Source organism: Colletotrichum karsti, assembly GCF_011947395.1.
Source record: "Colletotrichum karsti strain CkLH20 chromosome Unknown Scaffold5, whole genome shotgun sequence".
Lineage (NCBI taxonomy): Eukaryota > Fungi > Ascomycota > Sordariomycetes > Glomerellales > Glomerellaceae > Colletotrichum > Colletotrichum karsti.
In genome coordinates, this window is record NW_024065905.1 from 1,246,100 (window position 1) to 1,259,764 (window position 13,665).

The 13,665-nt window shown below is 52.8% G+C and overlaps 4 protein-coding genes across 4 annotated transcripts; 1 reads left to right on the plus strand and 3 right to left on the minus strand.

The window, feature by feature from the left end:
- Nucleotides 1-313: 313 nt before the first annotated feature.
- On the plus strand, nucleotides 314-1,945 carry CkaCkLH20_02380 (uncharacterized protein; the record flags this gene model as incomplete). The annotated part of the gene is made up of 4 exons (XM_038885099.1): nucleotides 314-380; nucleotides 431-846; nucleotides 916-1,235; nucleotides 1,345-1,945. 4 exons carry the CDS (start codon nucleotides 314-316, stop codon nucleotides 1,943-1,945), a joined length of 1,404 nt encoding a protein of 467 aa, XP_038749887.1.
- A 766-nt stretch (nucleotides 1,946-2,711) lies between these two features.
- Nucleotides 2,712-5,480, minus strand: CkaCkLH20_02381 (uncharacterized protein; the record flags this gene model as incomplete). The annotated part of the gene is made up of 3 exons (XM_038885100.1): nucleotides 2,712-4,966; nucleotides 5,027-5,377; nucleotides 5,429-5,480. The coding sequence occupies 3 exons, from the start codon at nucleotides 5,478-5,480 to the stop codon at nucleotides 2,712-2,714; spliced, it is 2,658 nt and encodes an 885-aa protein (XP_038749888.1).
- A 2,974-nt stretch (nucleotides 5,481-8,454) lies between these two features.
- Nucleotides 8,455-9,780, minus strand: CkaCkLH20_02382 (ligninase h2 precursor; the record flags this gene model as incomplete). Its single annotated transcript, XM_038885101.1, has 2 exons — nucleotides 8,455-8,709; nucleotides 8,767-9,780. 2 exons carry the CDS (start codon nucleotides 9,778-9,780, stop codon nucleotides 8,455-8,457), a joined length of 1,269 nt encoding a protein of 422 aa, XP_038749889.1.
- Nucleotides 9,781-11,763: 1,983 nt separating this feature from the next.
- On the minus strand, nucleotides 11,764-13,332 carry CkaCkLH20_02383 (family 71 glycosyltransferase; the record flags this gene model as incomplete). Its single annotated transcript, XM_038885102.1, has 1 exon — nucleotides 11,764-13,332. One exon carries the CDS (start codon nucleotides 13,330-13,332, stop codon nucleotides 11,764-11,766), a length of 1,569 nt encoding a protein of 522 aa, XP_038749890.1.
- Nucleotides 13,333-13,665: the final 333 nt, after the last annotated feature.

Here is a 13,665-nt window from a genome sequence, read left to right on the forward strand (position 1 = left end):
AGGGAGAATAGTAGAAAGTCGAGTGTTTTGAGAAAGGAATTGTGTTGATTTCAAAAAAGGCTACAATGGAAGGAACGATGCCTCCAATGGGTTCTTGCCGTTTCTCTCTCTCGACTGAGGAGGAAGGCGCGGCTGGCTGGAAGCCCCTTCCTTTCCTGCCTTTGCAGAGTTTTCTGTTCTTCTCCGTCACCTCGATCTTCATTTCTCCTCTTTCTCCTCCTCCGCCTCCTCTTCAACTGAGCACGCCTTCTGCGGTCTTCTTCTCTCCTGCCGCCTTCTCTACCTCTTCAATCACCATCTCGCGTCCATTGAAATGGACCTCGCGTCTCGCGCCCTAGCCGCGGCGGTGGCGGCGTACAATCGTGTTATACACGAAGCCAGTCAGTATCGACCAAGTCTGAAGATGTGATGAAGCTGACAACTGTTGCAGTGCACCAGCCCTTCCCACCGATGCACACCCGTCGCGCCGAAGGTCAGATACTTACTCTCCCTCCCGAGCTTTTGCGACAGGTGCTCGAAGACTTCCGCAGCTCCGAAGAGGTCGAAACTTTAGGAAAGGACTGGGTCCTAGAGCAGTCATTTCTTGCAAGCCTGTGTCTTGTCTGCAAGAGCTTTCGGTCGACGGCGGAGCAACTTCTCTACCGGCAGGTGCACCTGGTTGACTGCCCCCCATGCGACCCTCGATTTCTCTCCTTCCTAAAAACTACAATCTGTCGCCCCGAGCTTCGCAAAATGCTCCGTCGAGCGAACCTCGAGATCGATTCAGACATGGACGATGAGGACAACCGCGTCCCGACGGCGGATGTCGAGTTGATCAAAACGAGCGCCCAAGAACTCGGCATCACTGTCGTGTCAAACTAGAACGATGACAAGACGCTGCGATACCGACTTCTCACCAGACTGCTTTCATACCAGATACGTTGCGTCAAAAGACTCCACCTGAGCCTTCCGGGCCAGTACGATAACGCCGATATTCAGACGAACCAGCATCCCGGCCGAAAGCCGTTGTTCTTCAACTTCGCCTGCCCTGGCTCAGAGGAGCATGGAGAGATCTTTTTCTTTCCTAACTTGACACATATCAGTATCAGTCTGTCGGCCGACCCCCCTTCCTCGGGCCCTCCCTTCGACTTTGCCGACTTCGAAGAGCTGTCAGGCATAGCGCCACGGTTATTGAAGATTCATTACGACACTGGAATTTTCAGAACAATAGAGCCCATCAATGTTGTCAGTCTGGAGTAAGTCCATTTATCCATCACTGGTTTAAGCATCCTTTTGTCCGCCATTGTCGTCTTCACTCTGCAAGATCCTGGAAGCTGCCGATCATGAGTACTGACCATGTTCTAGATCTCTGCATTTGACCAACACCAACCTCCTTGAGGGGGACGCCGGAAAGCTCATGGGGTCGATTAGAGATCTGAAGAAGTTCCACTACGCAGCTGGTGATCGCTACCTGGCCCGGGCCCAGTCAGAACTCGTTCGGCCGGATGAGCTATGCACTGCTTTGGAACGTCATTGTCATTCTCTGGAAGAACTGAGTCTCGACTTTTGGCCCGATGACGATCAACCGAATATGGATCAGTTGCTAGAAAGCCTCGAAAAGTTCAAAGAGCTGAAACGGCTTATCGTGCATTACAAAGATTTTGCATACAGCGGCATGGAGGACGAATTCAGCTCGTTCATCACCACGCTTCCAAGATCGCTCGAAGCGATCTATATCTGCGGATGGGGCATAGCCCTGTCGGAGACCATGAACTGGCTTATTCGAGCGGTTAAACAGGGTGACTTCGAAAGCCTCGCGACAGTAACAATCGGCTGCCCAGCTAGTGAAGCAGATCCTCTCGTACACTTCTTACAGGGAGCTTTGCACGCGCTTCGGGAAACCAAGCTGCGCATCAACGTCGCCATACATTACAACTTCTGTGATGGAAACCATTGGGCTTTGTGATTACTTGGGGACGGGTATCCCAAGACACCGTGGTAATAATCGGTAACAGGATGCCCGGTCATACAAACATGGATCAACTTGGGCGCGGATTACCAGGGATGGTCAATACTGGTAGAAAAGATTGGTAAAAATCGAGTGTGAAAGGGAATACGACGGAATAGAGCAAGACTGCCCGTGAGGAAATTGGACTTCATAGTTGCGATGCCTCCATGGCTTACCTTAGTGGAAACACCGCCGCGTCATTGCTGGAGTCAAGAACCTTTCGCAATACCGTCTCATTACATCTGCATGCATGATGTTTGTGACAACAGACCAAGTCTTGATGTGTCCAGGATTGCACAAAAGTGCCTTGCGAGTCCGAATCTTTCCGCTCTCTCTGTCCCGGCGGTAACAACTTCTATATTCATATGGTGGTAACGTCGCTGAATCTAGGAGTCCAGGGCGAAAAGAAGCAACTCTCGCTGGCGAACGTCGGACAACGTGTCAAAACCACTTGGTGTTTCTCCAGTGCTCAGTCATAGTGAATGGTTGGCAATCATTCACCATTCCATGGTTGTTGGTCTCCTTATGCGGTATACCTATGACGCCTAGCATTGGTGTCCCGTCAAATCCCCTGCCGGCCCTATGGTAGCTCGGGCTCAAGATCTGGAATGGGTGGCCTTTTAACACGAAGGAGAGCTATATGTGAGCGTGCCAGTCGATGTGTAATAGATGTATTGACTCGTCCTTACTAGGCATCTCTGCACACATGTCCTCCGACTACCAACTAAGGAGGAATCAGGCAATCCACGATGGACCAGACCGATTTGGTTATGTCGCCGTCACACTTGATCTCATGATGTGCCAGGAAGCTTCTGCGGCAGTCAAACTTCTGAACTCCATCGCAAGAGAATTCACCGGCGGAGCCCTTGCTCCTAGCCTCACTCCCAGGCGAAATGTACTGGCAGTTCTTCCGCCCAAAGACCTTATTGCCGCGTTTGGCCTTCATGTTTGGGGGAAGCTTATTTCCACCGACCTCGCCGCTCTTGAAATCGTTGTACACTTTCCAGGATATCTCGTCCGCCTCGCAGACCTTGAACTCGGCGTCGACTCTGGCGGGGAACATGGTCCACATGGACTGCATCCCGAAGGCTTCTCCGCCGATGCGGTCCTCTATGTAGATGTAGACTGCCTCGGATGCTTGTGGCGGGGGCGGTGGGGGAGGAGGAGGAGGAGGGGGTGCTTTGGAAGTCGTGGGCGACGGTTTGGAAGTCGAGGACGGGGTGGAGGTAGTTGATGGCTTGGACGTTGATGTGGGCTTAGAGGTAGTCGATGGCACAGAGGTTGATGAGGGCTTGGAAGTAGTCGATGATACGGTTGTCGAGGACTCCTCAGATGTAGTCGATGGCACAGAGTTTGAAGATGACGTACGGGGCGAGACTGTAAGTGTGAAGTTGATAGATATAGGAGGGGTTGATGCCGACGCCGACCAGGAGGACTCGTGACTCGTCGTAGATAACATGGAGATCTCCGTTCCTGAGCCCGTCGCGTTGCGTCCTATTGACATCGACATCGAGGTGGACGGCGTTGAGGACGCTGGAAAGAACGTAGAGCCGGCAGACATGAAAGTCCCGTTCGTGCCTGTCGTTGAATTTGCCGGCACACCAGGCGTTACCTTCGCGGGCGAAGACGACGGTGTCATCGTCACATGCGGCAGCGTCTTATTGCCCCAGGTACCCGATGGTCCTGACCCGAACGACGTGGCAGTAAGAGTGTGCGTCGATCCGCTGGCGTCGACCGAGTGGGCAATGTCGGGATTCGGCCGCGGGCAAGATTGCCTGCGGGCTGGTCCGGACGGGGGATCCGAACCTTTCCATACTTGGCCATCCTCCGGCGTCCATTCCGCTTCGCCGATATCCAAGCTAATATCGCTCCAAATACGCCATTCGGCTTTGCCATCGCAGCCTTTGGCCGGTTTGTACTGTAGGAGCACCTTTCCACGGTAGCTCTCGCAATTCACGTCGGCGAGTTCGTCTCTGAAATCCTCAAGGACCCGAGTGCCAGCTACTAATTGAGCGTATTTGGACCACGGCAACATGCGCGGGGGATAATCTGACCACCGGATCGGAGGGTTAACATGGGGCCTGAATATCTCTCGCAGATCGGCGCCGATCCTGCGGAGCGCTGTTCCGAACCTCCAGATGTTGTCGTTGATATCGAGACTCTGAACAACTTCGTCGGGAAGCCGTTGGCCTAGTGCGCTGTGGTAAGGTGGTCGTGGTCGAGGTGAGACTATGAACACCTGGATATTGAGACCCGAGCCATTCTCGTTGGGATCGTCCTTGTCGCCAAACATGACGCCATGTTCTCCGGCGCCAGGGTCATGCATGAGATTCTCGAGGCCGTACTTGTTGAACCTGGACATTTCCTGCTCGTGTTCTGGATCCGAACCGTAACGGTAGTGTTCAAGCGCTTCCCCGAGAAGATCATCTTTGTATAAGATTGCCTCCCAGAACCAGGCGGCCCAAGCCCCGCGATTGGATACCACGACGATCGCCGTGCAGCCCGCGAGCCCTTCGATAGCTAGTGACTCTACCTTGTCCTTGAACAAAACCCATTGTGTAGCTATGTTATATTGCTGCGGTCTTCTCGGGGGAAGTTCGAGGAGCTTAGGCTTGTAACCACCTGGGCGTTCCTCATCAGGCCCGAAATGTGCTTTGCGCGCATCGCGTACTTGTGCTGGCATGAATTCCTCGTAGCCGCCCTCGTAGTCCTCGGGGTCGGGCCACTCGCCCTCACCCGGATTGCCACGCCTCTCCAGCATTCTGGGGGCCACCTCGGAAGCCGGCGTCGCATTCGGGGCGGAGCATGCCCCGGCGCATAGTTCAGGCCCGCAAGTGGGATGCGGGAATTCAGTAAAGGCCGCGGTGCTGGTGATCGTGGTTACGGAGTTGAGTACGCTGCAACCGGTGACTTTGCTATAGGCGCTCGTCAAGCATGTCGTGCTGGCACTTGTGTGGGTGTGAGTCCCCTGGGTAACAGCTGAGGAAACAACATTAGCCTACGTGGTTGAGAAAGGTGATAGTCGGTGGTGGATCTAACCTTGTGTGACGGAGCAGTATACCGTCCCATGAGTAGCGGTGACGGTGACGGTGCATGACGAAGATGACGAAGATGACGAAGATGACGACGTCTTCGATTGAGAAGAGGCCGTATTCTCGGGTTCATCGGGCTTTTTTTCGTCGTCGTTATTATCCCCGCCACCGCCACCCTTTTCCTTTTCGCCCGAGGGACAGTTTCCAATCTTGAGCCCGAAGATCTGAACACAAAACTGGGGTACTTTGAGAGTAACTTTGACTTTGGGGGGAAATTGGATGTTTGGAAAGCACCCAAAACAGATAACCGGCACAAGAGGGGGATTGGGGATATCAGGTATCTTCGGCAGGAAAAATACTGTAGCAGATTAGAAGCGTGAACTCGGCTATGTTGGATCATGGGTCTTACTGGGGACGACGATGAGGTCGTCACTTCCCTTCCTTGTTGTTGTGGTTACCATTGGAGTCGTGATTTTGGTGTCTGTTAAGGTTATGAAAGACGCCTCTGTGGGCATTTCGGTGATCGTGGTTCCGGGTTCCTCTGTGGTGGACGACGAGGAAGGTGAAGATGAGGCAGATGAGGGCGTCGTGACCCAAGGAACAGTCCATCGATCAGGCGAGCCACTCGTCGATGTCGGCATTGGAGGAGGCAGAATGACTGGGGGCGCTGGAGCTGTGGCGTTGTTGGAAGGAGTTGCCGTGGAAGGTGCCGTCGACGTCGTTGATCCAGAATTGTCTTGTGTTGACAGACTTGAAGAGGAAGTTTCAATCAACTTTGCCGTTGAAGTGGTAGGACTTTTTGGGGCAGAAGGCTCTGGAAAAGATGATGTTGAAGTGTCTTGCGTGGGTATCAAGGCGGTCGAATTGCCTCGCGAACGCTCGGTGGAAAGGCTTGACAAAGCATATGTCGAAGACACCGCAGTTGTACTATTGACCCACGGAATGCGTGTTGAAATCTTCTCCGAAGGCACCGGAGCTGTAGGCACCCTAGTCGACAACGGTGAAGTAGTATTCCGCCAGGAAGGTGAAATAGTACTTGACGAAGCCAACAACGATCTACTTGTCTGTCACATGTTAGTACCATGTCCAGAAATATCAAGTTCTCTGGTTTCACTCACGAACGTCACAAGATTCGAGCCACACCGGCTGCTACCATCATCGCAAGTCGGGCGCGGTGATGCGGTTGAGATGTTTTGAAAATGACCGAAGTCGTTGTGGCTTTGTACTGAACTCTCCAAGGCGTGAGCGAAACCAAGGGCCCATATGAGGGCAATGAGATGTCCTAAGACCATGTCGACTTGCACGCAATGTACAGTAAATTATCACCGTCGTAGAATGCCTGGAATGGATGACGCGTCTGCCTCCTTGTGGTTCTTTCTGGTGCGGGGAGCCCTGGAGGTTTCGTTAAACCAAAACATGCTGCTAATGGCTTCTTATATATATCGATCAAGGGGAACAGAAATATTAAGAGACTTCGGCATTTGATTAGAATACGCAGTTTGGCGTCACGGCATGATCTATGCTGCATGTTGTCAACAGTATCAATAGGTAGAGATTCTTCTTCGCTGCAACTCCACATGGCAGAATCGTAGTATGATAATGTGGATGCATCGCGTTCTGGTAAGAGATGTTTTCTGTCGATCAGAAATGCAGCTTGTTAGACGACGTCCCACGAAAGGGAGATGCTCCTCAATACTTTGTGATACTCATCTACGGGGTTGTGCAACCTCGACAAGCTTGGTGGGACTTGGAAAATCAAGGCTCGAAGATAGCAGTGCTTGCCTTTGCTTTGAACAGAGACAGTGTAACCTGAGACACAAACACAGATCCATGGGACATCATTCCAGTATCGCAAGTCGAACCTCAGGACAACCAATAGGCCACATCACCAGTTTAAGACCGTGTGAATATATGAACGAGCTTCTGTTTTCTGCGGTCATCTCATCTAATTGTACATAGTTGATGGGCGTGGCAAATTTAGATCATGTCAACATGATTTGTGACTCGTGAGTCCATACCAGATGTGACAGCCGCTGCCGGTATGGGGATCTGGTTGGTATCACAGCATACCTCCACTAGTGCCTTCTTTGATTATGAGTCTCATTCATGCAGGGGGAAACACTCAGACTCTGAGACTCCTTACTTGGGGGCTTCGGTTTCTTATATTGGATGCAGCTGTTACTTTCAGCATCTCCATAATAGCGAGCTGATTTGAGCAGCATCTGCGTCATAGATTCGACTCCTCCATAGGACAACAATCTGGAAGTGGCAACCGCGAGTGTAATAGCCGTTGGCTGTCTTGAATCCAGTGGTTGAATGAGGGACGTATTGTACTGCAAGTCTGGTTCTCATGTTCAATGGGATTAGCAAGCGGGGAATATTGTGGTCAGCAATAGCCGATGCAACTGGTCCAAGTAGGCCCGAATTCATGCTGTGCATGAAGGTTTTCGGGTTCGAGTAGCGGTGAGGTGGGCAGTGGCGATGTAGATAATATCAACATGATGATCTCTGTGGGCAAGTTTACAATACTGACCTTATGCACGTTTCGGCATTTTCAAGACTACTTGCGGTCTGAAGTAATGTTTTCTCTTTTAATCTTGCCTTCTGAAGAAGAAGAGGTGATCGCCAAACACAGCTCGCGCCAAACATGTATAACGTTGCGGCGTGCAATAATAGGAAGTAAACTAGAAGATACTCTTACTTACAAGTGGTTTATACGCATTAAGACAATCAAGAGATAATTCTCTAAGAGATTTGGGGGCTATTTAACCACTTTGAGATCCATTCGTGCAGGGCAAAAATTTGGAACGTGGATTTCAGACTTAGAGATATCAAAACAAAAGTGAAAGGCCCTAACCAGGGATTGAACCTGGGACCTCTCCCAGAATGAATCATCTCGTAGATAACCCTAAGGGAGAATCATACCGCTAGACCATCAGGGCTGGAAGCGTCGAATGACGGATCGTGAGTTGTGGTGGATGCCGGAAAACAGGCGCAATTTGACTCATAGTGTTGTGGGTGTGAAGCGGGTCACGATAGGGTTGGACTGGGATTCTACCTAACGCTGCTGGCTTCTTGGTGGGGTATCCAGATATGCAAAGACTCAGAAGGAACTTGCATAATCATCTCCTAGTAATTTTTCTAACGAGTGTTCGAGAAATGATTTTATCGCCCTGGTGTGGTTCGTCAGGTATGACAGTTGAACTTGGGGACGATGGCGTGAGGCTATTACGTCCAAACCTCACCAATCCCTTGAAGTGAGCGACGCAACTGCGTGTAAGGACGGACATTGATCGATTAAATATAGACATTATGGTTGTATCTACTATTGCTATCCAATGCTGTGTATTATGTACCTGGAATCAAGTTCTTGCGCCTTAATTGCCCAATTTTGCCGCCATACTGGATGTATTGTATGTAAAGCTTACATCCAACTTAGAATCTGCCGCCGAAAATACCCTTCAGCCAGCCCATGACGCTAGTAATGAGGTTGCTGATGTTACCACCGTTGCGGAGCTCATCAGCAATCTTGGACATGCGATCCTTGGTGGCAAGCCACTTGTCAAGAGCGGCCTGATCAGGTGCAGTGAAGCCGGTGGTCCTAGGAGGCAGAGCCTTGGTGCACTCAGTGAGGTCGTTAATGTTGTTGACACCGAGGAGAGACAGGCGGATGTACTCGCGCGAGTAGTCCTGAAGACGACGTTAGCAGGTTGGTCAAAAAAGTGAGCAAATAGCGGAAAAGCCTACCTCGTTCCAGTGAGCCTGTCCGCCCTGGCCAGCGAAGGCCTTGAACTCGGTACTGATGCGAGGGTCCCGGGAAAGGACAACGTCGGAGGCGAACTTGAAGACACGAGCGGGGGCATTGCCGAGGGTCTCCGCATAGAACTTAACGTCCCAAACACCGGGAGTGCTATCTTGCGGGTCACCGGCACGCTCGGGGTCGACGAAACGCTGCTGGCTGGTGGTGTGGGCTCCGATGAGGGCGGTGAGACCGTGAGGCTTGATAGTCTTGTTCTCGAAGAGCTCGATCAAGAAGTCGGCGGAGCCGGTGACCGGGGGAAGGAGGTTTTCAGGGCAGGCCTGGGCAGAATCCTTGCGGCCGACGTACGTGCGAACACGGGGGCCAAGAGGGCAGACGACAGTGGCGACGTTGGCGGAGAACTGAATCAGATCGGCCATGCCGATGCCGAACTGCTTGTAGTTGTTGAACCAGACCTTGGTCTGGGCGATGATCTCCTCGAGACCATGGTTTTCGATACGGGACGACTCGTCGGGGGAGAGGATGATGGAGCCATCGGCACCGCCCAAGTCACCGGTGAACTTGGACCAGCCACCGGCGTCGTGGAAGCCGAGACGGACGGCAGCGCGGGCGAAGTCGGTGCAACGACCGGACTTTCCACGGAAGACGCCCTGGAGGTCGTTGGCGATGTACTTCCAGATGCAACAGGTGTCAGCTGCGCAAGCCGCAGTGCCCTTCGCGGGCAGGTTGCTGGCTCTGCCGGAGGTGATGTAGGCATCGGCGCTCTCCGGTTCATCGCCGCCGGTGAGAAGAGCCTTGACGCTCTTGCCGACGGGGGTAAGCTTGGAGTCGTCGAGGGTGGCGAGATCACCGATGAGCTCGTTGGAGTCGAAGTCGTCGGCATCGGGGCCGTTACCGTCGGCGTCGACACGGGCGCGGATCTCAGAGAATGTGTTCTTCATGCCGGGGTAGGCGAAGACGGGAGCGACCGCAAGGGCGGCGGCAAAGAGTGTTACACGCATGATTACTGAGATTAACGAAGGTATGGAGATGTTACGAAAGTGAGCGGAACGCAGTCGATACTGAACTGGTACCGCGGGGGAAAGAAAGGACGACTACCAAAAGTCGGAAAGAAGGTGTGATGAGCGAAGGAACTGATGAGGCGTGAGGTGATCCGAAACCTGCGACAGAGTGGGCACGTCGGCTTCATTATATCCTCATCAATAGTCCAGCGGCCGAACGACTGTGCTCAGCTACGGCTTAGTCTATTCTTGGTGAGAAGAGCCATCGTGAAGCTCGGATGTGGAGATGAGAAGGCCGCCGTCACGTTCACTAACACCGGGGCGTCTCGGGGCCGTCAACGTTGTTAGTGAAGGCTTGCTTTTCCCCTCATGGCTTACTTCTCGTATTTTGACCGAGCTGGCCCGGTCCGAGCATAGCGTACTTCCTTCTGCTCCGCCTCCACGAAGCAACGCAGAAAACGAGAGGAATTATGTTGTTCGTGATTGGTCTGGCGAAACCGGTACCTGATGGTGGCGGCGGAGAGGCGTCGACGGCGAGAAAGCAAAGAGGCCTGAGTGGCGCCTATCGTCAAAGGAGCCGGATTCCCATTGTTCTACTTGATCCTTCTCACTGCTTGTTGTCAGCCAGTTCAGGATTTGTTATAAGTTGCCCAGTCAACCAGGTAACATCTTGAATATGCGATGTGAATGTAGCAGCAGCAACCTTTAGTCCCGGTTGGTGATCAGGCACTCTAAGTCTCGTATCCCATGCACCCATCATCCCATCATCCTACGAGGCATTGAGGAACAGACTGCGGGTTGAGCTGCAGAGCACATCTTAGCTCCCATGTTTTACATTGCTCTATGCCGAATCCGATGAGACACTTTCCCTGTTCTGGTGTCCAACAGTCGACGAAGAACAGGGAAAGGGCCTTTGTTCAGGGGAATCAAACGCACAAAGGACCCTTCGCAATCCTACTAAGGGGAGGATTTTTGTTTTAGCGCCTAACTCGTTCTCGCCGGAATGCAACCGCTTATCCGAAGTCGATTCTAGCGTTGCAACAGCTCTTCTTGGTATGCAAGACGCCCTGAAACCTTAGCTCGGATCTTCTTGCAATTTCGGACGCGAACGTCATCGGCCATGTTTTCCCCAGGGGTAGGAGCCGTTTTCCGTCGTCCGATACTGAACTCCAAACTCTGTCGACGGTTGGACGAAAAAGTGAAAAACCAGCCGTCTGGATGACCCCATAACTCAATGTTTATGTTCACGTTGCAGTAGTGCAAGGACTCAAGCATAGACGGTCTTATTCTTGAATGTCACTGCTGCTGACTTCGAAATCCTCTCAGGTGACTCCTCGTGACCAGCGACCCAGGTTCATCCAGACGGACTTGACTAGACTGAGACACGATCGTGCTCTCACCACCGTTGGATACCATCGTTCTGTTCCGAGTCATTCACCTTTCGATGTCAAACGAAATGCCAAGACTGCCCAAAAGAGATTGTTGGCTTGTGTCTGACTGTCTCTCATCAGCCTTGTGGCAGTCTTTTTCCACAAACTGTCATGCCAAGACTTCTGACAATTCACGACCCTGATCGGGCGTGCAACTTGTCAACAAGCTCGCCTCCAGTCTCTTTGCGGACGGTTGCTGACATCTCCCTCCCTCGGACTGGTCGGACTTGCTCAGGGCTGAGAATAATCAGCTCGGAGCACAGTCTCCAGACTCGAGCCTGGGCGATACCCTCCTGTGGGATTTCGAACGGTAGACCTCGGTCGAGGAACAAAAGTTTCTGACTCTCAAAGACAGGTGGCGGCGGCACTAGGCCGTCTTTGTCTTGTTCGCGTGTCTTTGACCTCCCGTCTACTGCTCGTGCTGGGCGCCGCTCGGTCTGATCGGCCCGCGGGGGATCGTCAGGGGGGTGGTCATCTCACCCGGTTCTCCACGATACCTCTTCTGGCGACGAGAGTCATGAATATCGTTCCGAGCTGCCCTTCTTTCGTTTCTTCATCTTTGAGGTAGAAGGTTGCCCTGGTGAAACATTGTTGTACTCTCCTGGTCCAGTTGCCAATAGCCCCCTATCTCGCGGAAGGTTTGCTCGAATCCGGGAAGAATCTCGTTTATATCTCTTGCCTCGACGTCGAACATATCGGTGCACTGAGCCGCCTCGAACTTTTCAGAGTGATCAGGCATATACGCCGCCCCGTCGAACTTGATGGCGACATTGACATTCACCTCGGGACTCTCCTCGCTCGGCGCTCTCTTGTAGTGCCTCAGGTAGCCGCCCTTGACATCTCGATTCCAGCGCATCACCTCGAGAGACGCCGTCTTCATCAGCCCGCCGTGGAGGAATGCGACGCGTCCGTCATCCGGATGATGCTGCGCGAACGAGTGCCCGCAGTAAAACCCGTCGTTCTCCGTCCCGACGCTGGTGACCCATTTCTTCGGCTTCCCGAACTTCGTCTTGAGGGCGTGCCACGCGAAGCGGAACATGTCCTTGTCGCCCAGCAAGATCTCGTTGTAGTATTTCCCCTGCTCGTTGTTCAGCCAAGACGCTAGTTGCAGATGGTACCAGAACCGCGTCTTGTCTACTAGCAGCTGTCCGCTTTCCTGCTCGTGCTCGGCCATCCGACATGGCGTGTTGAAGATCGCCCACGCAGGGTTCTGCGGTCTAGTACGTGCAATGTCGGGCCAGAACACGGAGTGGTGCTCTTGGTATTGGATCGAGTCGTAGAGCGTCGCTGGATCGAGGATGGGGATGTTGTCCGAGTCGAGCAAAATGGGCTCGGCCCATCGAGCATTCAGCAACGCCGCCGTCTTCAGCTGGTAGTTAATCCCAAAATACCCGTCCTTCTTGATGTGCACGATATTGTGAGGCTTCGATAGGTCGTTGTAGTAGATGGGCGTGTAGAGAGCATTGAGGTCGGCCATCGCTCCAATGTCCATTTCAGTGTCCCAGTAATGGATCTCGATGGGAATCGTCGATCCAAGCTTCTTCAACTGTCGCAGTATGACTTTGGCGCGCATGATTGTATCCGCGTTGCCGGCGACGATGACCAATCCCCGCCCGGAAAACCGTTCTTTGACTGTAGCATAGGGTATAACGCCTTTCTGTAAGAAATCGTGCCACTCACGGCGTCGCAGCTCGATCTCCAAGACTGGACGATCTTCGAGAACCCATTCCAGGGAGTCTGGGAACTGAAAGTCGACGAACACGTCCGCCGGCCACGTACACGACGCGCGAGCTTCCCTCTGGGAGATGCCCTTCTCGTTTATCACCGCAGCGAAGTGTGGAATGAAGTCATCCGCCGTCTCTAACTTGTGTGCATCAGGAATTAGTTGCGCCTCCATGACTGGCGATTGGACGTTGATGAGATTGTCAGCGATAGGGATTTCGACGTGATTGGGAGGGATATCGATATCGACAGGAGGGTCGCTCGCATGCTGTTCGGGCGGAGGAGGATTCGTCCATTGGTTTGGCTCTGACTTCACGTTCTCGCCGCTTTTGAAGATTAAAAAGAGAACGCAGGTGATGATGACCGCGAATATGATACGCGTCCGCTTGATGCCCGCCATGTTGACGGTGACGGATTGCCCTGGCAAAAATGACCGAAAACGCCAGCGGCTCCCGACCGGCTCAGGCGGAACATGGCCTTCATTTCAACATCTGCCCACGCGACTAGCCAAGGTCTTCAGGTGTGATCAGTCAATTTGATCACTTCAACTCGGGTTGCCGGCCTCGGTCCCAGCCATGCCATATCGCGCTGATCCCCATGTGAACGGTACAAGGATGTTCCCCCGCATGCGCAATCCGACGATGCGCCATTGCGTCGTGCGGGGTTCGTCACATCCTTGAGGCCGCCGTCAGAAGCTTGGTTTGCATCGAATTGTTATCATGGAATGTTATTG